At 41.6% G+C, this 26,428-nt stretch overlaps 2 protein-coding genes across 7 annotated transcripts in view; one reads left to right on the forward strand and one right to left on the reverse strand.

Annotated features, from left to right (window-relative positions):
• The window catches only part of INPP4A (inositol polyphosphate-4-phosphatase type I A), a 112,157-nt gene extending 108,880 nt beyond the window's left edge, over positions 1-3,277 (forward strand). For all 5 annotated transcript variants that reach the window (XM_041417960.1, XM_041417964.1, XM_041417961.1 and 2 more), the window contains one exon: positions 217-3,277. In XM_041417960.1, the coding sequence (XP_041273894.1) occupies positions 217-349 (133 nt within the window). In that variant the 3' untranslated portion in view covers positions 350-3,277. The remainder of the gene's footprint in view (positions 1-216) is intronic.
• An 11,367-nt stretch (positions 3,278-14,644) lies between these two features.
• Positions 14,645-26,428, reverse strand: part of TMEM131 (transmembrane protein 131) — a 92,300-nt gene continuing 80,516 nt past the window's right edge. For both annotated transcript variants that reach the window (XM_041418091.1, XM_041418090.1), the window contains exons 32-41: positions 26,174-26,349; positions 24,858-24,985; positions 23,496-23,620; positions 23,190-23,348; positions 22,340-22,514; positions 21,912-22,033; positions 21,709-21,805; positions 20,515-20,612; positions 19,015-19,178; positions 14,645-15,654 (exon numbers count right to left, since the gene is read on the reverse strand). In XM_041418091.1, the coding sequence (XP_041274025.1) occupies positions 15,358-15,654; positions 19,015-19,178; positions 20,515-20,612; positions 21,709-21,805; positions 21,912-22,033; positions 22,340-22,514; positions 23,190-23,348; positions 23,496-23,620; positions 24,858-24,985; positions 26,174-26,349 (1,541 nt within the window). In that variant the 3' untranslated portion in view covers positions 14,645-15,357. The remainder of the gene's footprint in view (positions 15,655-19,014; positions 19,179-20,514; positions 20,613-21,708; positions 21,806-21,911; positions 22,034-22,339; positions 22,515-23,189; positions 23,349-23,495; positions 23,621-24,857; positions 24,986-26,173; positions 26,350-26,428) is intronic.

Here is a 26,428-nt window from a genome sequence, read left to right on the forward strand (position 1 = left end):
TAGCTTGTGTCCATTCTGTGTGCTTCTTACTGGCATTGTATGATGAATCATCTCTTTTAATATTTGCAGTGGCAAATTAATTAAACGCTCATTAAATATAACCAACTTTATTTTAATGCTATAAAATAACCAGTTCATTTCATCTTAGTTTAAGTCTTTTTTCTTTTTTTTTTCCCTTTTACTGCTGTCATTTTTTGTGCTTGTTTTTTTCCCCAGTGAGGGTTGTCGCCGAGAAAATACAATGAAGAATGTTGGATGTCGCAAGTATGCATTTAATTCCCTGCAACTGAAGGCTTTCCCAAAGTATTACAGGCCTCCAGAAGGAACTTATGGAAAAGTTGAAACATAAGCATCCTATGTCCTTTAATTGCTGTTCCATTAAAACATGTGGATACACTCTAGATTAACACATGATTTTGTCATCCAGAAGAGATAAATAACCTTTTTGTATGTTTCGTTAGGTCATACAGAGCATGTTACTGAATTGGAATCTATAGTAACAATTATTCTGACACCTTAGCTTGAGAATAGTGTGATGACTCTCTGCCCATTTCAATAGCCTTCAGTGTATGTAAGATGAGCAGATACTGTGCTACTTAATAATTACCTATATGCAAATAGCTAGGTACCTCCTGGATGGGCAAGGACTTTAGGAACGGCGTTTAGGCAGCTGTTTCCATAACATCTTTTTATACTGAGTTGATTTCAGATTGAGCTTTTCCTAAACTTTTTAAAACTGAGAGTAAAACTCAAAAGTTGTAAATAAAAAGGATCCTAGACAGTTTAGTAACTGTAGAACGCATTGTTACAATCAATAAAAGGGGGTTTGATTTAAAAAAAAATCAGCACAATAAGGGCCAGGAGAAGGAATTGTTTTACTGTATATAGGATGCCACCTTCATGTATGAAATTAACAATACATAAAAGACCAGACATGTGAGGTCTGGTTTATAATTCTGTTAAAATAAAACAAATTCCTGTCATCTTTGGCAGATAAGGCCTTGGGCACACAACTGATTTTTAAAAGTATTTCAGAAACATCATGATGCTTAACTATTAATGCCAGCAACAGTTCCTCATGCCCTTCCCCACTCTAAGGCAAGTGCAACAAGCAAGTTGCTGATCTTGCACATGATCTGTTCAGAATATTCCATGGTGTTGTACATTAATTAACACATTTTTACCCATGGTTTTTTTATATCACTTCTGGATTGTAAGCCTCAGTATCTTGGGGCATTACGTTATTTTGGTCAGCGTATGATTTTTCTGTATCGGTTTTGTATGTCATTACTAGAATGCTCAAAATGCCCAGTGCATCCCCCTTGCTCCAAAATCAAAATTGGTTTCTGTTTACCTTTGCATTTCACCTGTTGAGAGTCCTGGTGGGGGGAAGTGTGACCGGTGTCAGGGTATTTCTGAGGAAGGTAGCAATGCCCTGTGTTGATAGAGAGGAACTGCTCAGTGCTACTGCTTGTGCCTGAGACCCACAGGTGGGTTCTAGCTTATGACAAAGGTGGTCAGTTGGATAGCATTTGATAAAAAATGTTCAACAGATCTCCTCTGAAATAATCTCCCAAAGAATGCCTTTGAAACTAAGATAGCATTTTAAAAAGCAGCTAAACATCCATTTCCAAATTTTAACAGGATCCAGTAATCTCTAGCTAGTTTCATTCAGCATATGTCCTTTCCTTCTTGGTTTCTAAGGATCTGAATTTTAGAATAGAAAAAATCTGCCCATTTATTCTTGTGGGAGTAGCAACAGCCAGGTAAGTATGTGGCTGTTTTCTGATTTCTTTCTCCCTCTCACTGATGTTTGTCTGTGCTGTCACTGCTCTATCAATCAGCCATGTTCATTCTGCTCCCATGTAGGTTTGGGGGTTACAGGTCCAGCAGTTTTTGCATTTTGCTTTTTGCAGTTTAACACTGAGCAGCATGTCACAAAGCCAGGTCAGAGAGTTCTGCTGAACTAGGCTGTTACCATTATTACAGACTCTTTAGGATAACAAAACATGGAATTCTGTGCAAAAGCAATGTATTGTAGTACCTACCCCAGGTCTGAACAAATCAGCTACAGCAGAACAGTCCCTCGGAAATGTTACAAACCCTGTTTGCCAATTAATGAATGTTGATTTTATTTTTTCCTAATAAGTAAACAAATATATGATGAAAAATTTTTCAATGGTATCTCTTTAGACGTGCTACTCCATTAGTTCTGCTCAGCCTTCAGTCCCTGGCCCATTATTAAATGCTACTTTATTTTTGTATAAACTATGCTTTTTATATCCTTTAGTTTTTATGAGTTGATAATTTTATTTTGTCTATTTCAAAAGTTAATTTTAAGTCCTGTATTGTTACACTAAAAATCTTCCAATGTTCAGCTTCAGAAGGAAATAACAAATGTCTCCTGTAACAATTACCAGCGCTGCTCTCTTAGATGGTGGCCAACAATCATTAGGCCTGCTATAGAGCTTAGCAATCCTTTATTTATTTTGTATAGCAATGTAATCTAAAAAAGTTGCTGAATTTTGCTGAAGTTGTTGAAATTGTGCACACGGTGGAGCCGCAGCCCCGGTGCCGTGGGGCTGTTCCGGGGTGCTGGGCTGCCGGCGCGGTGTCCCCACAGTGTGCCCTGGGCACGGCACTGCCGGGATGGGCACGGCACTGCCAGGATGGGCACAGCACTGCCAGGACGGGCACGACATTGCCAGGACGGGCACGGCACTGCCGGGACGGGCACAACTCTGCCAGGACGGGCACGGCTCTGGCTCCTCCCGAGGGCAGCGCCGACGGCAAGGGCTCGAGCGGCGCCTCCAGAGAAAACTGTGACACGTGAAGTCCACATAAGACCCTCACAAGGGGGAAGGGAGCTTTTCTATTGCACAGGAGAGGCAAATCTAAGGATTACTGTAAAATGAAGTTCTGTCTAATGTTCCTTTTTTGAGTACATTTTTTAAATTATAAAACATACAAAGGTAAAAGAAGAAAACCGTTGCCAAGTATGTTCTGTGTATGTTCTGTGAAAGTACCTACAGCACAGTTGCCTTTTTTTCATTTATACGTGTAAAATTATTGTATTATATGACACAGTTTTGTCCCAACACGACTGTATTTGCTAAGCTTTGTGCATTGAAATATTTTTATTTATTTGGTTTTGGGCAGTATTAATATATCATAAACATATGGCTACTGTTTTATATATTCTAGTTCATCCAATCCATGTATGCTGTAAATGTGCTAGTCTTTAGGATGAAAACCAATAAAGAACTGACAAGAGTAACAATGGTGGCTTACTTTTAATGCGTCTGTGGTAAGTGAAAATAAACACTTTCAGGCTCCTTGACTTGATACACTTTTATCTGTTGGAGAGCATATAAAGCCAACTTGTGCAGGGAGACATTTTGCACAGATGTGCAAGTCAGGAAGTAGTTACTTCCAGCCCCTACTAGAGAACAGCTGATACCAGTTTTCTGTAGTTAAAGAGGCACCAGCTTGTCCCACGTGCTGCACATTGTGCAGCAGCAGTTAAGTAAAAGAACTGATATGAGGTATTTTTCTTCCTGAATTTTATCTACTTCCTCCGTGAATATTGTGTAAGAGCTTCCTGAGCTTTGTTCTCTGTTCTTTCACTTTTCCTACCATTAGCAGAATTTTTTCTCTACTGATGCTTCCCATTGAGCCAACTCATCCCTCCAAGCAGCTGTAGCAGTTGGGCTGGTTTTCAGCAGGGACGGGTTGTCCTTGTTGGTTGTCATTTTGATTTCAAATGAAATAAATTTTATGTAATAGTGTAACAGACAATAATTCAGAGCACTCTGATTTCTGTAAAATATGAAGAATAGGACACAAAAATATAATTCTGTTTCCACTGGGAGTTTGAGAACTGCCAAACAGAATTTTCTTTGCGTGAAAGAGGGCTGAAGAGCACTGGTGGAACTCAGTGAATTAGTTTTTTTAGTTATATAAAAGGAAAAACAGTAGAAGATAAAAATGCACACTGTTTTCATTCAAAATGCAGAAAGATGCTTGACAGGTAGGAATTTCTGAACTTCAAATGCAAAATCAGATGCATATATCTATATATATATATTTATTTTTTTTTTCCTTAATTTTAAGAGGTGGGGTGTTTAAAGAATGGCTGAAAATCAGACATCTTTAAAAGGCATTCTGAGCTCTCAGGAAGTGTCCCGTGTTTGAAGTTGGTGAAAGTGCGTCCCTAAAGGTTGCTCCGTTTGGAGCCCGCGGTGCCCGTGGCTCTGTGTCCCGGGGCCCTTGGCTGTGTGGTGTGAAGGGCCTTTGTGTGCCTGTGGGCTGCAAAGGATGCCATGGGCAGCTGCTGGGAGCAGCAATGGCCACGTGCTCTGCTGAGGAGCAGAATTCCATCTCTCCCCGTGACTTCTGCTGCCCTTCAGGCAGAGATTGAAGTGCTGGTACGGGCACCGACAGCACTTCTGAAGGCATTACCTGATGCCACAGGTGTGCTTAAAGTCTGAAACGTGCACTCTGACAAAAGAGAGGAAATATGCACAGATGAAACACAAAAAATGCATGAGAGAATAGAAAACCAAGAAGGGTACAACAAAAAATAGCAAACCACTTGTTTAAACCAGAGAAAGAGTCCTCATCAGAAGAAAGTGTATGTCATTTTGGTGATCAAGGGTGAGCTTTTTCAACCTTTTTCTGTTTGTGAATTCCTAAATATATCTAAGACTTGTATCTTAGAAACTTTGTATCTATATCTTGTTGCTGACTGCATGCAGGTTTGTTTAAAATATCTCTTCCCAATGAACTACAAGACTTCTAGGCAATGAAGGGGAAAACATAACAGCAACCTCTTTTTCTCACATTGCTTTAAATGTCAGGAAAACTTACCCAATTCATGAAATATTTTGCCCTTCAGAATTCAGGATGGATGCAGTTTATCCATTTATTCACAATAGGATTTGACGAGGGGTAAGCAGGAATGGGTAAGTAACAAGGGTGACTGACATGGACACAGGGATCACGTGGGACCTTTCAGCCTGGACACCAGGAATGGCCATAACCCTGCATGACCACAGGAAACTGCTGGGAGTGTGGTGTTAATAACACCAGGGCTGGGGGATTGATCCCTGTATGGGCCATTTGCTCGAGAGTTGGACTCCATGTTCCTGGTGGGTCCTCCTGACTCGGAATGCTCGGTGATCACTGACACCAGGGAGGTTTGGGAGCCCCAGGACCCAGCCAGGGGTTCCTACTCACCCTATTCCACCCGCAGCCACCTGCACATTCCCACCTGCACTGGGTGTCCTGGCCAGCCAGAGAGGCCCCACAGCAGTGGCCACTGCCTTCCTCTGGGCAGAGACAGTGGTGGAAGGGAGGGAGGGAGGGAAGGAGGGAGGGTGGAAGTGAGGCTGGCCTGGTGGCGTGGTGCTCGCACAGGTCCCCTCAAACATCGCTCCTCATGGGCAGGGCTGCTTGGCAGCACAGACCATTCCCTCTCCCACTGTGCAGGATCTCTTGTGGAAATGTGCTGGGACTGTAGTATCATTTCATCTAGGATTGAGAATCCTGTTGTAGTGTTTTTTAGATCCTGCACTTAAATGAAACATCCTGAGGATCATAATCTGGTTGCTGCCTCTCATTTCGTTTTCCATTGGCTCAGCATATTGGTGGCACCTGCAATTTCCATTTTGAAACAGAGGCAAATTGATCTTTGGAGTTCCTAAAATAAAAGCAGTAAAACATGTTTACATGAAGGCGAGATAAGTGCTCTTAGTATTTATCTACCAATTGCTTGAATTGTAGCCATGTCTCAAAATGCTGCTCTTAGCCTACAGTACAGATTTGAGAACTTCTGAAATGCAATATGGAAATAACTCACTTTTTTTTTAGGTATTTCAAGATGTTGATTGAACTGCCACCAGCTGATGTTGGTATCAGGCAGATGATGGCAGCAGAACCAAGCCCTGAAATCACTGGACTACCTGCTGCTATAGAAATGCTCTGAAAATGTTGATAAAATGCCCTTCATGTTTTAGGTTTGTAACAAACATGAGGTGATCCTGCCTAGGTGTTTGAGAGACATCTGTCAGGTCTGGAATAGCATTTGTTAGCTACAACAGGATATCGTCCTTCTGATGGGTTTTTCTGTATATTTTTCTGACAGCAGAACTCTCCTTTGGGGATATTCCTGCCCCTTTTGTTCCTCTAACTGTGGCGTTTCATCCCCTGTTCTTCATGTTGTGGTTTGACCAAATTTCCCAGGAGTGTGTCAGGACTTTCACAGCACACAAACTTCTATTTTCAATCAGCTTTATTTTCAAGTATGAGCAAGTGGGTGTTTGAGTGGGTGTTCCCTTGAAATGCTGTGGCCCTATCCACAACTTCTGGCAAATGTAGGCAAATGTCTGTAGGCAAATGGCTGAAGAGGAGTTTCTTTGACTTTTCTCAGTTCCTTGTCAGATTTAGAATTTCTCTCATTAAATTTCTAGTTCTTAAAAAAAAAGTGAACAAACTTTCTGTGTGGAAAATACAGCTTTACAATACCTGTGTGAGATTAGTCTCTGGAAGTGGATAATTTTGGAACACCTGTGTGACATGGCAGGAGCTAAAATAAAGCTTATTAAGAAGTATCAGCTAGCAGAGTGTTTATTTCCTGAGGAAATGGGCAATGTTTGTGTTTGCTGTGTGTATCTAGACTGGCCCTGTGTGGCACCATGGGCTGACTCAGCTCACAAAATCTGCTTGTCACCCTTGGCTTGTGGCTGGATCTGCAGTGAGCTGCACTCTCCAGATTCTGGCTCCACTGCTGCCATCAGCAAAGCTTTGCAAGGACCACTTGGACTAAATCTACAAATTGCACTTGCAACCTATAGCTTGCCCAACTTGTAGATGCCTGATGTCTTAGTTGCCTGATGAGCTTCCTAAGGCTTTCTATATTAGGAATTGTTATAGTAGCAGCGAGCCCCTGAATGGGGAATGATGAGCATTGACTCCATGATTGCAGAAGGCTGATCCATTGCTTTATATACTATACTATACTATACTATACTATACTATACTATACTATACTATACCATACTACATGAAAAACCCATTGTCCTTGCCAGACAGTCTGATACAGCTTTGACTAATTGGTCAGTCAATCAAAACACCATCACCAGAGTCCAATTAAGAAACCACCTTTTGGTAAACAGTCTCCATAACACATTCCACAAGTGCACAGCAACAGGTGCAGCAAGTGAAGATAAGAATTGTTTTATCTGAGCTTTCTCACAGCTTCCCAGGAAAATCCTGGGAGAGAATTATGTCTCTCTCTGTTCAGAGGATTCTGTGATTAACACAGAATTGCTAATGAGAAGTTTGTCAGTGAGATACACCTCAGCCTGAACTTCCTTCTCTCACTTCCCAGAGAAGAGATTTGTACAGGGATTTGTACCTCTGGCCTCGGTGGCACAGCCACAGACTTACCCCAGCCACATTTGTCACACCGGGTTGAGAAACATGGCTTGTGGACAAGGTCCTCAAGAGCTGCCTGTTCCCTGTTCTCTCTCTGCATTGCAGTCCTCAGGAATCCATCACCAGCAGGCACCGTCCTTCCCCTCCAAATCCTTGCTGCAGCTTCACTGCATCAGCTGTTGCACAGGATGCTGGAAGCTGGGCCCTTCTTTTTCTCTTCTTTGCTTCTCTCCCTTTCCCCCGGTCATCCTCAGAAAGCAACTCCAAGAGCACCAGGTGGCTTTTTCAGTAAGGCAGTGAAGTGCTGCTGATTTAGGTTCTGAGAAATCAATGTGAATTTTACTGAGTGGAAAGGTGGGAAAGTAATTTCTCATTTTGCCAGGAGGAATTGTCAGTGAGACAGGCAGGATGAGTGCCATGGGGCATTTCCAAGGACAAACAGTTTCTTAGGGTGAATTTATCCTAGGTTAGCTACCTGTTTCCCACAGTTTGGGGTGAAGGCAAGAAGCAGCCTCTTGTTTGTAATTCTATGGCCCAAATGTTCCCTCCATGAACAAGATTCCTGCAGTGGGGCTTGCATTTCATGAGAAGTGCTGTTCTACTGGTGAGGCTACCCAGGGGCCAGAGAAACTCTGATTTTCTGGGTCCTGCTTGGACAGGCACAGAAGTGAGAATTACTTAATTAAACAGGCAGTTAGTAGGTAAGATTCAGCAAGCAAATAATAAATTCAAGACTTAGCAACTGGAATTAGAAACCTCAAAATATCTGTACTTTGTGATAGGAAAACCCATCCCTATCTCATGTCCTATCTTGACAGTGGCTTTTACCTTTTATCTGTGGAAGGGCAGAGTAAACATAGCATGGGATTTCCACATGTATTTGCACAGGGTTTCTTTTAATGATTTGCATTTTTGGAAGTAGGTTTGTCAGAAGTGTTAGCTCTGAGTTGATTTATTTAGTGCCATTATGGTGTTTTCCACTGTGTCACTTTGTCTCTACTTCCCCTTCTCTGAGTATTCAGTTCTTTATTTCTTCTTGGGCTCTCATCATTTGAGTCCTCAAATGATGAAGGTTATGCAGATTGTGCATAGAATACTTGAACTGACTTCTGAGTTTGTCTCTATGGTGGAAGTAGTTAACTAAAAAGATGATGGTTCATCGATAGACTGTAGCCTGTTTGTTTTTTGTTTGTTTTTATTATTATTATTGGGTTTATTTTATTGATACATTCCTGTCTACTCTCAGGCTATGGACATAGATAGACAGCAATATGATCACTGTTCTTGTTTTCATATTATAAATCAAGAGTGATAGTTATTTAGAGAATACAAAACTGGTGAATAATGTTACTAAAAAGGTGGGGAAATAATTTTGTGTGGTGAGCAGATATAGAAAAAGAGATACTGAAAAAGAAAACTAAATTCTATGCAGAAGAGGAAGGAAAGAAAAGTTGTTCTTTTAGATAGTTTGATGAAAGAAATATTGGAATAAATACAGGAAATAGTCTGATTGCATTATGCTTGTCTGGCATGTTGTGATAGTATGCCTGAAGAGAAGTAAAAGCCTGGTGTGACTGGCCTTTGCCCTGGTTTGTGGACTTTCCCTACTGAAGTGCAAGAACTTTCCAGTTCCTCTTGCTTTAGGACTTGTGGCACATCACTGTTGAGGAATGGCAGCTGTGTAGCCTGGCAGTGGGGAAAGGAGTGTAAATTTTCCAAATGCACAATTAATTAAAGCAAAATGCTACTACTAAATCTGAAATGCTTTTTCCAACAGGAAATCCTAAAGCTAGTGGCACTGCTGTGGTGTCCAGATTGCTCTTTGCAGCCACAGAGGGGGGCTGTTGATCCAACAGTGGAACTCTCATTTTTCACTCTGCAAAGGGAGGAAACGGCATTACTCACATTTATTGAGTATGGGGAAGTGTTTTCCAGTGTGCCAATTTAATCAGAGTTCCTAAAAGCCCTTTTTTCCCCCATGAGTTATTATTGCTGTATAGACCAAATCAGTCTTTTCACAAGGAGGCTCCGTTAAATTACGAAGTCAGGACAAATACTGTCCATTTTCTGAAGTTCTCTGGTGCTGAACCTGCTGACTTGAGCAATATTCAGTTTTTATTGTTCTAATAACTGCACCATATGGATTTTTGCATGCAGTTGATCAATGCAAGGGCACTAAGTCAGCTCACAACGCACCTCATTCCACATACCTGGAACTGTGGGTTTAACTCACAGCCAGTGAGCTCCCACATTTTCACATCTGAAATTAATTTCCACATAACCATGAGATATTCTGTGTGCTGATAGTCACAGCATGGATGTTTGCTTTCTTTTTGAGATGTGATGAGTTTTCCATTTGGAGCATTTCTTTAAAATGTTGAGTTCAGCTGCTTCAAAGAGAGGACGACCTTTAACCGGAACAGGACCACAGAACCATTTAGGTTGGAAAAGACTTCTCAGGTCATCAGGTCCAACCATTGATGTAACACTGCCAAGTCCATCACTAAACTGTGTCCCCAAGTGCAACATGTATTTTAAATACCTACAAGGATGGTGACTCCACGAGTTCCCTGAGCAGCCTGTTCCAATACTTGACAGCTCTCTGTGAAGAAGCTTTTTCTAATAGCCAATCTAGACCTCCCTTCCTCACACGCATGTGAAATCTGAATTTCTCACTAACTTGCTAAATTCAGCTGAACTATTTTATTCCTTGTGTGCCTCCCTGTTATTTCAAAGCATTAATATAATATTTTCTGCTATGGCCTTTGCACACTTTAACTGATGACTTAAGATACTATTGTTCTTAAGATCTGTTGATTTTTACCTCCTTGAACTGGAGATCCAGTCTTCAGCCACAGAACAGAATTTGGCAGGTGGCAAAATTTGGCACCTACACCTGCATGGGAAGCTCACAGGAATAAACTTGTGGTTTGGGATAAGACATAAATGAATATTCCTTAAAATTACTGTTATCCCAGAAGATTTCTAGCACATCAGGAATTCCCCCGTGAGCTGTAAGCTGACTCATACCCATTTAATGAAGAATGTTGTGCAGCTTTAGGGACCTGCTTCATTCTTCATTGTCAGGCTAGAGCAGGAAGAGGGGCTAAAAGTCCTTCCCCCTTCCAGGAAGCCAACAAGATCCACTGAAGGAGCATTTAGTCTCTCCTCTGATTCCAGTTTCTGCTTATTTCCCTCTTGACAGGCAGTGGGCCATCCTCACTGGCTTCTCTTGTGTCCTACATTGCCATAAAGCTGGTTAATGTCCTCTCTCCAGTGAGCAGTGTCTTCCCTGACAGTAACTCCAGAGTGGGCCAGGAATTGATGCTGGATGAGGCAGAAGCTTCTCCAGGTGCTGCTTTCCTGGTACACTTGTTTCCCAGCAAGATTCTTATAACTAAGCTGAAACACAAGTGATTTCATCCTGCCATGGACTCATACTAAAAAAACACTTAGGAAACTTTACAGAATAGCTGATTTATTTTGGTTTGGGGTTGTCCTTGTGTTGTTTGGTTTTTTGTTTTCTTTTGGGAATATTTTATTAGTCCCTTAACCATAAAATGGTCAGCCTGTATCTATTTAATTCTCTCTCTACCCACCCCCACCCCCTTGGTGCCCTCCCTAGTCAACACCTTTTTTCTCTCTTATGGATGCTACACTCCAGATGCTCTGGCTTGTTTAGGGCAAGTAATTGAGATGTGATTTTTCACAGCTTGCAAGAGAGTCCCATGTGAAGCTTGTTACTGCAGTGTGAGAACATCCCACTCACTTCCTGCTGCCACTCAAGGACTACTTGAGTGTTAGCTGGTAAAAACTTCAGAGAGTGAGTGTACCTCCTGAAGATCCCACTTTATCCAGTGCTAATGACACTCTGACTCAAACATTTGCTTCACAATAGGCAGATAGAGAGTGAATTTTCAGATTTTCAATTTTCAGATACAGGGTCCTTTCTGGAGGACTACTGTTTGAGATCCCAGCTTGACAGAAACACCTCAAGGGCATTTTCTTAGAACGTGGACATAAAATCTGTATTGGCACTTCCTTCTGCTTTCTGCGCTTCTTTTGGTACAATGTAATCTGCTGGTTAAGATCAGCTGATCCAACTGATATCCTTGGATCTGAGCAGCTAACTTTACACAGTTCTGCTCAAAAAAAAAAAAAAAAAGTATACAGGTATTGGGCAAAATACTCAGTTTTGAGACAGAACCTGTTCAACACAAGGTGACTGAATGCTCTTCCAGTTGCACAGCCCTACAGTAGAAGCTGGGTTATTTTCAATCCCTCTTCTAACAAACTGACTCACTGGGAGCTGCAGTTGTCATTGTTTCATAAGGCCAAAACACTGGAGCTCAGAAACTTGCTCATAATTAAAGGCTGGGAAAACAGACAAAGCCCAGTTAAAGCTGTACTTAGTGTTAAAATGCCTGGGTGAAATTGTGTCAGTGGAAGACAGCTTCATACTTTGTGTACTCCTCTTTTTACCTCTCATTCAGTCAGGCACAGCTCATTGTCAGCTGAAGGGAAGAGCACAACTTCTGTATGATTTCCCCACTGTGCTCCAGTGCTGGGAATCTGCTGTTCACTCACATTCTCATCCTGCCTTGCCTGGAGGTAGGTACCTCCCCAGTTCTGTGTTTGCCTCCCAGGCCAGTGGCACATCCTGCACTGCTGCTGACGGGGCTGGCCCAGTGTGTCTGCCCTGTGAAATAACCACTCACTGTCCCTGGACTGGAACAGCACCTCCTGCTCTGATATGGCCTTACACTTTAATAAAGTATCTACTACCTTTCAAGGGCTTTTGGAAATACAGCTCATGATAATTAAACTGATTTCACATGTTAAGGCCATACTTCCTATCTCAGACTTCCCGATTTTAGTAACAGGCCAGGAACTTTTTGGGCTTTTTAGTCCATTTCTTAGCATTGGCAGAACAGAACTGCCCTTTAGGAGCACCAAACTAATTGCCAAAATTAACAGTAATTGTTTCTCTAGTTTCTTTTCCTTGCTGGGAACTTTGCACTCCTGGTAGTTTCCAGTTCTGGAAGAGTAGAGCTGACTCAGGGCAGTTTGGCCCCGATTCTACTCCAAAGAAATGTTTTAGATTATCCAAAGAGCTGTGAGCTCCATGGTTTCCAGGACAGCCTGTCTTCCGAGCACTTTAAGATGTTTTTTCCTCTGGTCTCTTTACTCCAGACAGGACTTCCCTCGTGTCTGAACTTCAGTCTTTTTCACGCTGCCTTTGCAAACAGCCACCTTTGCTGCCCACCTTGTGACCTTATGCTTCCCCATGCTCAGCCTGTCCTCCCAGCACGCTGCAATGTTTTCAACCCCATCTGGATTTTCATGCAAGACTGCATGTGCTTTGTCAAAGTCTCATTCCTTTTTATTTTTACCTCATCATAAGAGGTCTGTCCTCTCCACGATTCTGTGATGATGGATGCTTCTGTCTCATTACCACCTCACCCTCTGCTTAAGAGATTTTTCAATGCATGTCAAGAGTGACTACACCATAGAAGCTGGAGAGGAGGTACCTCAGGAAGAGGCAGCAAAACCCATCTTGTACATGTACTTACACAGAGGTTTTTTTAGTTATACCAAACTTTTGCCAAGATTTTATTTCACCCAAATTCTCGTCAATTGCAATTATGGGTTTTCTTTAAAGTAGCTCTTTTGCTTTCTTTAAGTAGGCAAAACAAAGTGAAGGTGGTCTCCAAAATTACCCTTGAGAAACAGGATAGGACACTCAGGGAGTGTTTAGGCTTTGGATATTTCCCCTGGGAAAAAGACATGATTTTTCCCTTCTTAGCAAACTGAAAACTGTGTGTCAAAGATCTTCATAGTTTAGGTGGTTTCACTGGAACTGGTGCTTAAGGGGAAGCTCTTCCAAAACAAGAACTAAGAATATTTTAATAGTGGCCAAGGTTATTTGCATTATCACAAGGGAATGGCTCACACATTTGGGGGGAAGCGGGGTGGGGGGGGTCAGGGAAAGGCATCTGAATTACTTGTGTTTTGCCTTGTCTTGTTCAAAAGGAAATGTTCTTAAAACAGAATTTTTTATTCCTACCCTCACTGATTAAACCAATGCAGACTATTATAATCTCAGAATTAATTTCTGCTTCTATCCTCCATGGAATCAATTCCAATGTAAACAGCTGCTGGGTAAAAGAGGTGGCATATGACCTTAAGCAGCTCCCTTCACCTTGAAGCTACTGCTAGTTATCTTCCCAAGCTCCATGTGCAGAGAAGCATGCTCTGGCATGTCAGGACCTTAACTGCTTATTCTTTATTTTCATGCAGTAAGAGACTTGTTTGCTCAGTTACTCAGAGGGAAATTGCATACAAATGCAAGTTGAACATTTCACGACCTTGCATGGCTCTAGAAGTACTCGAAATTTTAAGAACAAAGGAGTTACAGCAGGCTCCTATTCAGGAGATCTGTATCTTTGAGCTTCTGCTGGTGGCACCAGGAAGGCAGCAGCCTGACACCTGGAGAGTTTGCTCACTTAAAGCAAGCTGGAAAAGGGCTCCCTTGCTTAAACAAATGGGACACTCAAATTTTATTGCATAGAAAACCTTTATGCTAGAAGGAATATTAACTAAAATACACAGTTCTTACTCTTTTACTGGATGGATTCTGATAAACACTTGCTGTTGTAAATTGGTAGCAATGCAACTGAGTCATAAGCAAATTTACAGTGCTAGTGTCTGCTAATGATTTCTGGCAATGGAAGGGTTCATTTTCACTTGGCTTCAGCTCAGAGGAATATATGTAGTCACTGGGGCTTGTCTTATTGTTAATGAATGGAAACAGGCACCTTGCAGGGACAGATAAATCACATCTAAGAATAGTAACATTCTTGTTCAGACCCGTGCAAGAACAAGTGTTACAAAGGTATGGGCGTAGCATAAACAGCAGCTGCTCTTATGCCTGATACCTGAAAACTCAAGAATGTAGACATTTTTCCAACTTTCTGCTATCCAGTGAATTTTCAAGTGGGTGGCACTGCATAACCCCGAAAACAGTTTCTATTCTCTGCTGCAATACAAACCCACGCTGTTGAGAAGCCAGGTTTCATCTGCAGTGAAGTTTCTGGTAACACAAGCTCTGTGTGCAGTAGATTTTGGCACAAAGACTGTGCCAAGTGGAGTCATGAGCACACAAGTTCAGAAAATACAAGGGGAACAGAACTACAGCAGACAAGTCTTGAAAAAAGCGTCTTTATTTTAAAGTACAACCCAAAGTTGTATCTGTAAGAAATGCACATGGTCTTGTTTCTTGCACAAGTCTTGGCTGTGTGCATTTCACTTCAACTTAAAAATGCATTCAGGTTTACAAATGTACAAACAGCATAAAGTGTATTACAGTCTCAACAGAATGCTCTTACATTCAGCCACTTTGCTCTTAAGGTTTTGTGTTGGTTTTGTTGGTATTTTTTGTTGATTTTTTTCCTTTTTTACATTCTTACAACCTGTGTTAACAAAGACAGCCTTATTTTAAAAAAATACTCTGCATTTTAGCACAAAGTGCCTTTTGATTTTAAATTAGAACTTGGAGGATAACACTGGAAAAAATTTAAAAACCCAAACTTTTCATGAAAGTATTGCATGCCAGGACCATTTTAGAGTTCAAATTGTTTCCTAAATAAAGATGGCAGATGGTAAAATATGAAACCAGTGAAACTGTTCATATTTACAGGCTTTAGCTGTATTTGGGATTTGTGACCACACCCAGACATTTCCAAACTTATCTGCAATCTCACACTACCATATCTCAGGATAGACTTTAAAAAGGAGCGAGTGATGAAAGCATGACTGATGGGGGAGTGGGGCTGGGGAAGCAACGGCCTGAAAATGATGTTTCAAAAATTTGCACTCAGAATTGTATCATGACCTGGATAAGAGTTCTTTCTTTTTACTTTAGTTTTCATGAGGATAGTGTGAATTTGACCAAGGATCTGAACTTCTTCTTCCAATTGTTGGGCTCCAAATTCTCCAAGGATTGTAGGTCTGTCCCATGTCTTCAGCAGGATTGGCAACGGTGGCAGCAGCGGGCGGCGGCGGAGCGGCGGCGGAGTTTTCACTACCCATGAGATCAATGCCTGACAAGGCGTTTGTTGGAGTGGTGAAGGGAAGGCCACTGTTGAGATTACTTGACCAAATGGAACTGCTGAATGGAGTGGTGGACCACAGGCCACTGGGGTTGCCCAGGATTGACTGCAGTAAAGACAGAGCAAGGTAAGTGATGGTTTGATAAGCCTCAATTTCCACCTTGTTTACAGCCCCCCAAAAGAAAAGTATCCAAGCAGCAGCATCAAGAAGCCTGCTCTGGAATCCCTTCCATCCTCACTGCAACAGAGAGCTCTGATGTGCCTTTACAAGGGCTTCCCCAGAGGAAGCACACTGCTCCTGCAGCTGGAATGCTCCAGGAGCTGCACAGGCTGCAGGGCGCAGTCGGGTTACAACTTTCGAGCTGTTTTCATTGCAGCTGAGACATCCCCATACCAGAGCTAATTTAAGCACTATGAGTATTCAACACACAAGGGCCAGAAAGCTTATGCTTAAACAAACTAGTTACATGAGGTAGATAAACATGGTTTAAGTCTTAAAAAAAACCAAAAAAAATCAAGTTGCAATGAAAGATAACAGCAAAGTCCTTTTTTCATCTTTTTTGCTGTTTGCAAATTTATCGCCCTGTAGTCAGACCTTGTCTGTTGTGGATGAATCTACTCGTGTTCAGTCCCACTGTACCTATTCCATATTCCCAGTATGTACCTTTTCCCCACCCAGAATTTCTCCAGATGAAGGGAGAGGGGGGAGGAGAACTGGCCATTTATCAGTGAATTCCATAAAGTCTGTCCTAGCTCCAAGACACTTGGAAGTCTCTGACAAACGGTCATGGTGCAGATGCAGTTGAGTTCCAGCACATCTGGAATGCATCTGAGATACATAGGTCAGGTACAGCAAGCCTAGAGAATAAATGCAGGAACACAAGGCCCAGGTTCTATCAGCTGTATTTTACTAAAGCCCAAACAGTAGCAAACAGCAAGCAGAGGAACCTGACCCGTGGTGTGGTGGAAAGTGATACCAGGAAGCAGCCAAAGATGGAGATGAGAAAGGTTAGCATAACTTTCTGCTAATATTAGCACAGAAAATGCTACATGTAGGCTTCTGGCACTACATAACCCAGTGTCAACAGATTTAATGTAGATATGCTGTAAATTCAATTTGCAAATACACTGGAAACTTGATACACCCAAAAGGCAGCAGACTTGTTGAGTAAGTGCTGTTAGGTACAAGCATCCTTATGTTTGGATTTAGTGGCTGGAGATAGGGCACCCCTTCCCAAGATCTCTGCCCTTAGATAACACACACTAAAGGTTAACCAGTATCAGTGTACCCTGCATCTGAAGATTTAAATAAAAATCCCTTTAGGAAAGAAAACAAGGTAGAATCCGAAAATTTCTTCCTTTTAGGTTTTTATTCTCTGCTCTGGAATGAAGAAGACAGGCTCAGTCTAGTCATACCTGAAACTGGCTGGATACCACAAAATTTGCTACCAAGGGCTGGACAGGAGTTCTGAGCATAACTTGGGGGTTAACCAGGCCAACAACATCAGGACTCTACAATGTCACTGAGAAACTGAGCCAGACCAGGGTGTATTACTGTCATATAAATCAATGATTATATTTAAACTGTCAGCATTTAGACTACTAAGCCTACAGCATGAAACACTCACTCTGCTGCTCGGGAACCTACCCTAACACACTAAAAGTCCACCCTATTTCCTGCTGCAGGCAAGAGGCAGGAACTATTTGTTCCTACTTGTCCCAAAAGTGTTTGAGAGCTCACGATAGAAAGGCACTTGCTCATAAATCAGAAGCAACCAGGACAGGAGCAGCAGAGAAGAGCACCTGCTGTGCCCTTTCAAGGCTGGTGGAAGGAGGTACAAAGTGGCTGGCAGGCAGAACTACACACAGAGAAATAGAGGAACAGGGAGTAAGAGAATGTGGTTAGAAAGAAACCTGGGTAGAAGTACCAGCAAAGCAGCCAGGCTGAGGGGAGATGTGATCCAGGAGGCAAATGCTACTTAGCACCAAAGCAGAGTTGTGCATACAATGAGAAAGCAAGAGGAATAAGGAAGGAGAACAACCAAAATCAATTCTCCAGAAACCTTCCTAGAAAAAGGGTAACACAGGAGCCACTGCCTAAGCGCTGTTTGCAACAATGGCTTTGGCTCTTGTCCCAGAAGAGAGGAAGGGGCAGGGTCCTGGCTTGGTACCTGCTCTCTTTACCAGGCACCTGGAGCAAGGAGGCTCAGTAACAGGAAAAGCCAAGCTTTCCTGTTCTGGCTTGCCATAAGCACTTGAAAATATCCTTATCATTTATAATATCTTTGAGTATTTCAGTCAGTTTGCTGCTTGCTTCTTGTTTATTATGTGATCTCCTTGAGTAAGCTCCTAAAATATCTCCTCCCAAATCAAAGTACTTAAATGAAGTACCTGACACTTCTGTATCATTTGTCTGGCTTCCATCTTGATGCTTCCTGAAGCACACTTCTAAATATTTTTCAGAAGCAGCTGGGAAATATGAGTTGAGAGCTAGAGAGCTTGTTCTGGTTGTCCTCAAGCCCTCCCTCTATCAAATGCTGAGAAACTTGCCCTCCATGTGACCAAAATCCAAACATCTTTCCTTACATAGTTTCAGTGAGGTTCCAGCTCTGGTTGTAACCATGTGACAAGGGTGGGATCTGCAAGCCTGTGTCTATAAGAAGCTGTGTGACCTTCTTTGGCTTCCTCTGCCCCTGCCTTCCCCCACTCCATCTGAACTGCTCCCAGGTGAAGTAAACACTGCCTCTTACTCACTACAAAAACATTTTCAGAAGTCAACACGAAGAAGGATTTCAGCTGGCAGTGAAGACAGCTGCTGCAGCATAAGTTCTAGTCTGACACAAGGATGACAGGGCACACTGCAATCTATAAAGTTGGGGTTTTTCTCCTTCTTTTGCTATACTCAAAATCTTCACCAAAATAAGCAGTCAGTTTAAAGACTTCATTTTGTGTTCGGTCCTTTAGTATTTTTTCCTAAACTGAAAAGAATATATTTAAGGTCTTTTAGATAGTTTTTTCTGGGACCTTTTGTTAATTTCCAAACAGGTGTAATACTGGATTCAGAAAGCAGAATCAAAGTGTGGAAATTATCATACTGCCTATTTTGCAACTGTCCATCAAACCTGAAGTAACATATGCAGTGTCCAGCCATGGCACAGGAGCAAACCTGAAGGATGTGGGAGCAGAACACACTTTTGTAAGTGCTGCAAGGTGCTCTTGTGACAAATATTTTTATGGGAAGCAGTGTACATGGATTCATCATTTGCAAGTGAGAAGACTAATAACTCTCTGTCCAACAGCCATGTCAACTTAAATACACCAAGATGAATATATGTCAATTCCCTCTTATTTTATTCTTCAGTTAATTTATTTTCATCCCAATTCCTCTGAATTAAATTAGATGGCACATACAGAACAGGCGGGTAACAGTAATAAACCACTGTATTTGGATGGACTGAATACTTACTGCAGTTGTATGAGTTGGGGAACTTGAGCTTGTTGGCCAGGAGGGTACAGAATCTGTAGCTGAAGGATCCCAGATGGATGATGGAACATTATTGAATTCATTCCAGTTTCTCTGAACATCCTGCCCATAAGCAGATCGAGCTAAGCCAAGCTTGCTAAAAACCTCTAAAAACAGAATGAAATAAAAATGAGTACATTACTCTTCCTCTTTTTCCAAGAGCAATACTTTTCACCATTTTTTCCCATATTTTTCTAGCAGGTCCTGCTGCAGTGATATTAGAATGTAATACAAGTCTCATCTCATGTGATCAGCATCAGACAGGGCCACAAAGTTCATCATGGGTATAGTGGGGTAAAGAACCCTTGCTGTGGGTAATTCAGTCCAGCCTAAGAACAGCAGCACTCAAGAGTATCTCATGTGATCATCATCAGACAGGGCCACAAAGTTCATCATGGGTATAGTAGGGTAAAGAGTTGAACCCTTGCTGTGGGTAATTCAGTCCAGCCTAAGAACAGCAGCACTCAAGAGTCCTGGCAGTTCCCTGTGACTGCAGCACTCATCTGCCTTGCAGCACTCCCTTCCCAGGTGACTCCTGGGAAGAGGCAGCACTGGGACTGCCCCAGCCCTGGCTCCATCTCTGCTATGAGAAGGAAAAGGGAGCACCAGCAGTCATGGCTTGCCTGCTTCTCACACACAGAACAGATCCCAGGCCTTTTACTGAGTGCCCTCAGAGCCATGGGTGCCAAGTGTTGCTGAAGAAGAAGAAAGAACCCTAGAGTAGCAGCTGCCATTGTTTGCATTTCCAGCAGACATCAAACTGTTGCAGTAAACAGCATTTTTTCAGCAGACACCGATGCCACATCCAACGTTTACCTTGCTTATCATCTTTTCAGCCACCTCAAAGCACACCACACGTGCCCAAGTACAGAGAACATTCACGCCCTGCTATCTCAAAGCCTGGCCACCTCTATTACATTTATGGAAATTTACCCAAATATTTCAACACATTAATTAATTGCTGGGTTTAGCATGCATCAGTTCATGGTGCAGCTATACAAATACTGCAGGAAAACACAAGAGGAAAGCAACACGAGGGCTGGGCCACTACCTCACTTGACAGAGCCATGTTTTTAAGCAGGTGTTTATGCTTAGGAAACCACAGGCCTACTGGCACATTTGTGGGACCTACAGTAAAGTTTTGTGGGAGGGATGGAGAGGAAGAAGACTAAGGATATAACCCCCAAAATCCAGAAATTTCACTGCAACAGAGAAACTCCAAACCCACGCATTCTCAGCTCATCAAACACTCTATGAGATTTCACTAACTTTCTCTGGAGTGAAACTCAGAATATAACACCAAATTTTTAACAAGTGTTCCTACATACTCCCTTTTAGGAGTGAGGATGGAAACAATGTCTGTATTTAGACCAGTGGCATGAAGACACAACATTTCTCCACCTGTATTTGGATATAGAAAAATATTTGAAGAGAAAAGCTCACCTCCAGTTAAGTTAAAAGAGTGTCCAAATGCAGAGAAGGAGTTGAGAGGTGTGAAATCAGGACTGCTGGGATTGCTGATAGGACTCCACAAACCCGAACTACATTTTATGGAGGAACAGGAAGGCAGTACACAACTTATTAACATGGTACCATTGACAATACTAACTTACTGATCTATATACAAATGTATGTGTGTATATATGTTTAGCTATTATATATATCCATATAAAAATATAGTTAAATATATACTAAATAAATATTTAATGGTGATCAAGAGTTAGGAAATCAGTTTGGTTTTGTTTTAACAATAGATTTTGGTGATGTACATTTTCCTGTGTACACCCACCTTGGAGTAACACAGTAATATAGACAGTGCTCTTTAAGCTGTAGAATGAATATCAAACAAACATGAGAGTAGCTCTTTTGATCAATTTTTCAGAAAACTCATGGAGTCCAAGGCATAGCAGTTTTTTTCTTAAGCAGATAAAATTTACAGTGACTTGGAAGGGATACAAATACACCCATGGACAAGCTTCTTAAAAGCAACAGATAAGTTAACTGGAACTGGTGCTAAACATCCACCAAAACAAACAAAAATTCCAATGCACAAACCTCACTCAGAGAGCAATTCCTTTACATATGCAAACTTGAATTCAAGTCTCTTTCCTACTCCAGAAAGGTTACTGCTTTTTACAACTAACTGCCAAAGTGTCAGAAAAGACATGTGCCTCAGGGAATGTGACTGAGTGCAGCTCTGTCCTGCTCCTACTGAAAGCACAAAGCCCAATGACAGTTCTGGTCTCAGTGCTAAAACAGGAGTGAAAGGCATTGCTGTACAGCAAGGTACACTGCCTGTGACCCTTCAAGTGACCTTGCTTGGTACACACTCCTCAGCACTGAGAGGGCCAAGCTGATTTCTCATCGTGTGGATGCCCAGGAACAGAATGTTGAATTACTTCGAATGAGGAGGAAAAACAGCTCCTATCACATCCAGAACATCTTTCTCTCCACTTTTGAGTCACTTGCCACTCCTAAACTTTTCTGCAAGGTGAGAGATGATGTGCCTAGACTTTAAAAACAGTTTAAAAAAAGCCTAACCAGAATGAATTCTGTCACTCCCTTCAAAATACCATTAATAGCTCTATCTTCTTTTCTAGGGGTCCAGGTATTTACCTAGAGAATATTAAAAATTACCTGTCAGAGCCATCACTGTCAACAACTGTGTGGGAAATGCTGATATTGCTGGAAACATCCGTTTTGCTTGGAGAAACCTTTGGTAAACCACTGCCACCTGTGAGAATATGTATGTAAAAAATGAGTAAAATAAACCCCAGCAAAATAAAAGAATATTCAGGAAATATTTGGAATTATTAAGAACTCCAAACTGGTTCCAGTACCTGGACTTTTGTCATAACCTGCAGCTACAGCAGCAAAAGTGGGGTTTCCATTCCTGCCTGGAAGAGAAGCTGCCTTTGCCAGCTTATGTTTGGTACCATTAGGCTGCTTGTTTTTTGTTTCACTAAAATGAGAAAGAAACCAAAAAAAGAGGGTAAAAAAAGAATAAGGTTTTGAACTTCAGCAGTTTGATTTAAAAAGCAGCAATTTAAGCTAGCATTCAAAATGTTTATAATAGCTCAACAGTTTCATGTAATTGCACGTTTTTCCAATCTACCATGCTGTACAGCAAGGCAAGGTGTGCACAGTGGTGTATCTGCAGAAAAGCAGTTTGCATGGGAAGAGGAAATGGGGAGTAGGGAGATGTGAAGCACAGCTCCACAAGCGCTCAGTGCCTGGGAAACCAGCAGCAGGGAGGACCTGGACTCACTTGCTGCAGCTGCTGTTGACGATGCTGCTGTAGGTGCCTCCTCGTGGCCCGAAAGCAAAGGAGGTGGGAGGAGGAGGGGGAGATGGCGAGGCGGGCGTTGGAGAGGGCTGCCGCTGCTTCAGGAAGGCGTCTGCGTTCAGGGTTTGCAGAGACAGCTTATACAGGTTGTCTGTGGCTATAAAGAGAAACACAAAAGATCTTTCTGTAGGATTTACACTACAGCAAAGGCTTCTTGAACTTCTGCTATCCCTTCTGGTCAAATGGAGGAATTATGAGAAATGCTGTTTGCTCCCAGTGATGGAAGCAGCAGCTCCTTCTCAATGTTCACCTGTGGTTATTCAGGTCTGCTGTTTATTTTCAGAAAGACTGATTTGCAGCACAAACAACCAGGAGGAGGTGAGTTGGTTCCCACACAAGAGATTTACAATACAACCACAAAAATTGTAAGTGTCCCAAGCTAACCATTGCATTAAGGTGTTTCTAGTGATCCCTCTAAAAGGCAAATCATCTAATTAGTTCCAAATTTGGCTGGAGCAGACCTGACCAAGCAAAACCTACTGTAGAAAATACTTTTTTTTTTTTTTGAGCAGTAATTATAATTTTCTCAATTTCTGCAGCAGCTTCTGAATCCTGTTCATCACTGAGAGCTGTAGAGTGACCCATGTTCTGCCCATGCCATTTTGAAGCCTCCCAAATCATAACAGATGCTACCAATAATGGGGCCTACAGCAGAAAAATGGAGCTAAGCTATGCAGTGAAAAGGAGATAGGAAGATCTATAAACAGATCAAGCCTATCTACAGATATTAATTGCAGAACACTCATTCTGCCATTGTCTAGTGATTACTTACAGCTGCCAGCTTTGTGGAGAGGCACAGAATCCCATTCTGGTGGTGGAGAATCCTTTTCCCCTTCTGAGCTGCTGGTGTTTCCTAGCTCCTGTGCAGAACTACTGGGGAGAAATTTTGCTAATACTGATGGCCTGTTCTCCATTAACTTACTGCTTGGACCTATTAAAACAAAAGAAAAACCAAGTGTGTGGATAATAAATGGAGTAGCTTTCTTCTCACACCAGACTTAGAATTAAGCACTCAAGAGGGGTTACAGACAATGAGATAAAACTCTTGAGCTATTTACAAAAAACAGCCTCACACTACCTCTTGTTTTGGGGAGGTTTCTTGATTTAGAGCTGCTCGACAAAAGGTGAGGTGTAGAGATCTTGGATGGAAAGGTTTTGCGCTGCTTGTTTTCCAGTGGGGGAGTATAAGACAATTCCAAGGGACTAAAAGAAAACAGAAATTCTTTTATTTCAAAGCTCTGAAGTACTGAAAAGCACTTTTATATACACACAAACACACACATATATATATATATATAGATCTGACCCACACTGCTCCACACACTGTATTAGGCTCAATCACGTTCCAGAAGCAGCTTTCACCCAGGATCACAAATCCCATTTGATTATACAGTGGCAATAAGAAATGGCAGCTGCCCTGTTTCTACTCTGTCCCTATATACCCCTGTCAGATCCCATGCTCCTAATACACTATTGATCTAAATATACAGGACTGTTTTTTAATCAATAATACAAATCTACTTAAATGTACCACCAAATTCAATTGGCTGTATATTGCTCTTTTTCTTCAGGTATTTGATTCTGTCTCTCAAACCTTCTAGGGAGGAACTATTTTCCCCATTTCTTGCAGAAGAATTCCAAGCCAGCTGTCATTGCGGCCTTTGAAAACTGTCACACATAATGAACTTTTGAGTTATAAAGCAAAGTACATAATTGTAAGAATAAATAAGGAGGAGATGTTGCCAGGCAATGTTTTCAGAAATATTTTGAAGAACAATAATTTCTTCTAACTGTAAATTCAGTCTACTATTCTTTACAGCAGGAAAAACACAGCTGATATACCACACCTCCATTTGGTAAAGTTTACTTTTGTGGCACTTGGATACCAATCTGATTTCACAATACTATTTTGGAATGAACTAGCTATAGTAAGACTAAGATTCTTCCTGTTTCCCCCTATCTATGCTCTGCAATCAACCACATGCCAGTAAGGGACAGGGACTGGCAGAAGCAGCAGCCTCCTTTAATGAAGCATCCAAGACTGACCTTACTCTATGATATGAAAAAGGAAACTGAGGCTGCAGTTTCCCAAGGGCTGCTAAAGGCACTCACATTAATGCTGGCTCAGCGTGATGCCCCTAGAATCATTAACCCCACTTTTTGTATGCAATACCTGTTATAAAAACCTTAACACTGCTTTGCTGATTTTCATTGCTGGATTTAGCTCTCACTTAGGTGCTGTGTTTCCATTAAGTAATTTATTACTTGCAAGCTTCAGATATTCCCTGACATCAAGAAGGAAGAGGAAGCTGCTTAAAGGTACCTGTTGTTGGCGTTTGCCAAACTAGCAGGCACAACAGTCAAATACAGACAATTTTATCAACCCATCTTCCCTTTAAACATGATACTTTCCTTACTAAACAGCCTTCACTATGCTTACCTGGTTTTCACATCTACAGGGATTTCTTTCTTGATACTTGTAAGCACTTTTTTTGTTTTCTGTTTTACTGGGACTATTTCATTTTCGGGTTTTTCTGCTATAACTTTTCCCTTTTGTTTCTCAGGTTCCTATAAAAGACATAATGTCACATTAATAATCATGAAAAGCAAAGTCCTTCTTGCACCAGAACACACATAACAAAGAGAGCAGAGAAAAGAATGCTGTTGGAAAACATGAGCATTTTTGCAGTATTAGAAGTATTAATTCATGACTTAATGAATTTGCCTATAAAATATGGTTTTTATTTTTTCTATTTAGAGAAGCAGAAATGGAAATAACAAATTAATGAGCTTCAAGGAGATCTAATGTTTGCAAATACACAGCTCCCCTGGCCACAGCCTCTAAGTCTATATAATATGATGCCAGCTCTCTACTGAGACCTACTACATCTGCTGCATGCAGTCCAGGCCACCTAAAACACACTCTTCAACAAAGCAAATAATATGAGCAACTTCACCATTCAGTTTATTATTTTCTTTAGCCACACTTCTCAGACTTTCTAAATACAAGTATATTCTCAAATAGCCATCCTGAAAATATCAACAGTAACTTTCAAGTGACAACTTACTAAACCGTAACCTTTAAAATATATCCCACGGATTTCTTTTTTCTCACAGCTATAATTCCTGTCTTATACAAAGTTCAGATTTAAGATATCAAAATTTAGGATTGGTTTTCTTCCCTTTGGCATTACCTCTCCTTTGTTTGTCAGAGTTTGCTTTAGGACAAAATATCTATGACAATCCAACCACAACACAAATTGTAGACATTAGTTTATTACCTTGGAGCATGTGATCTGAATAAGTTAAGCAAAGGTAGGGGAATTGTATAAGGTAATTAAGTTAACTATGTGCTGACAAGTTACCACCATTGATCTGAGCCTTTATAACTGGCAAAAGCCATGATTTAGCATGCACCTGAATTACTGAATGAAATTAGCACCCACGCTTTGGCATTTTATTCTGCAAATAGAACAGGCCAGGAGATAATCACCACAATGCTGCTGACAGCTGCTGGCTAATTCAAGTCACAGTCACCTGAGCATTTTTAGTCCTGAGACTACAGGGCTCAAGCATGTTCACACTCAGAGGTGCAGATTTGATACAGTGAAGGCAAGAATCAGGAAAGGTGCTTTTTTAATTAACATTCTTCCTTTATTAGGTATTATATGAGAATGGTGTGGGGGAGAGAGACTATGTTCCTACTCCAACAGGTGACACACAGCCATACAAGGGCTTTTCTCAGCAGTGCCATACCTCTTTGAGAAGTGGCTCTGTATCTGGGTTGGAGGTTTCTGTTGTGGTTGAAGAACTGTCATCATCTGCCAAGGAATCTTTCAGCTCATCCTCCTGTTGCTTTCCTTTCCCTCTTCTGTCCTTTTCTTCCCGCTTCTTCTGTGGCTTAGCCTTGCGCTGAATCGTTTTCCCTTTTCCTAGGAAAATAAGGATGCTTCAGATGCTCAGCAGCAGTGCCCAGAGACAGGAGAGTTCCCTTCATTTCTGAGGCTACCC

This window comes from Onychostruthus taczanowskii, unplaced genomic scaffold (assembly GCF_017590055.1).
Source record: "Onychostruthus taczanowskii isolate IOZ18803 unplaced genomic scaffold, ASM1759005v1 scaffold58, whole genome shotgun sequence".
NCBI lineage: Eukaryota > Metazoa > Chordata > Aves > Passeriformes > Passeridae > Onychostruthus > Onychostruthus taczanowskii.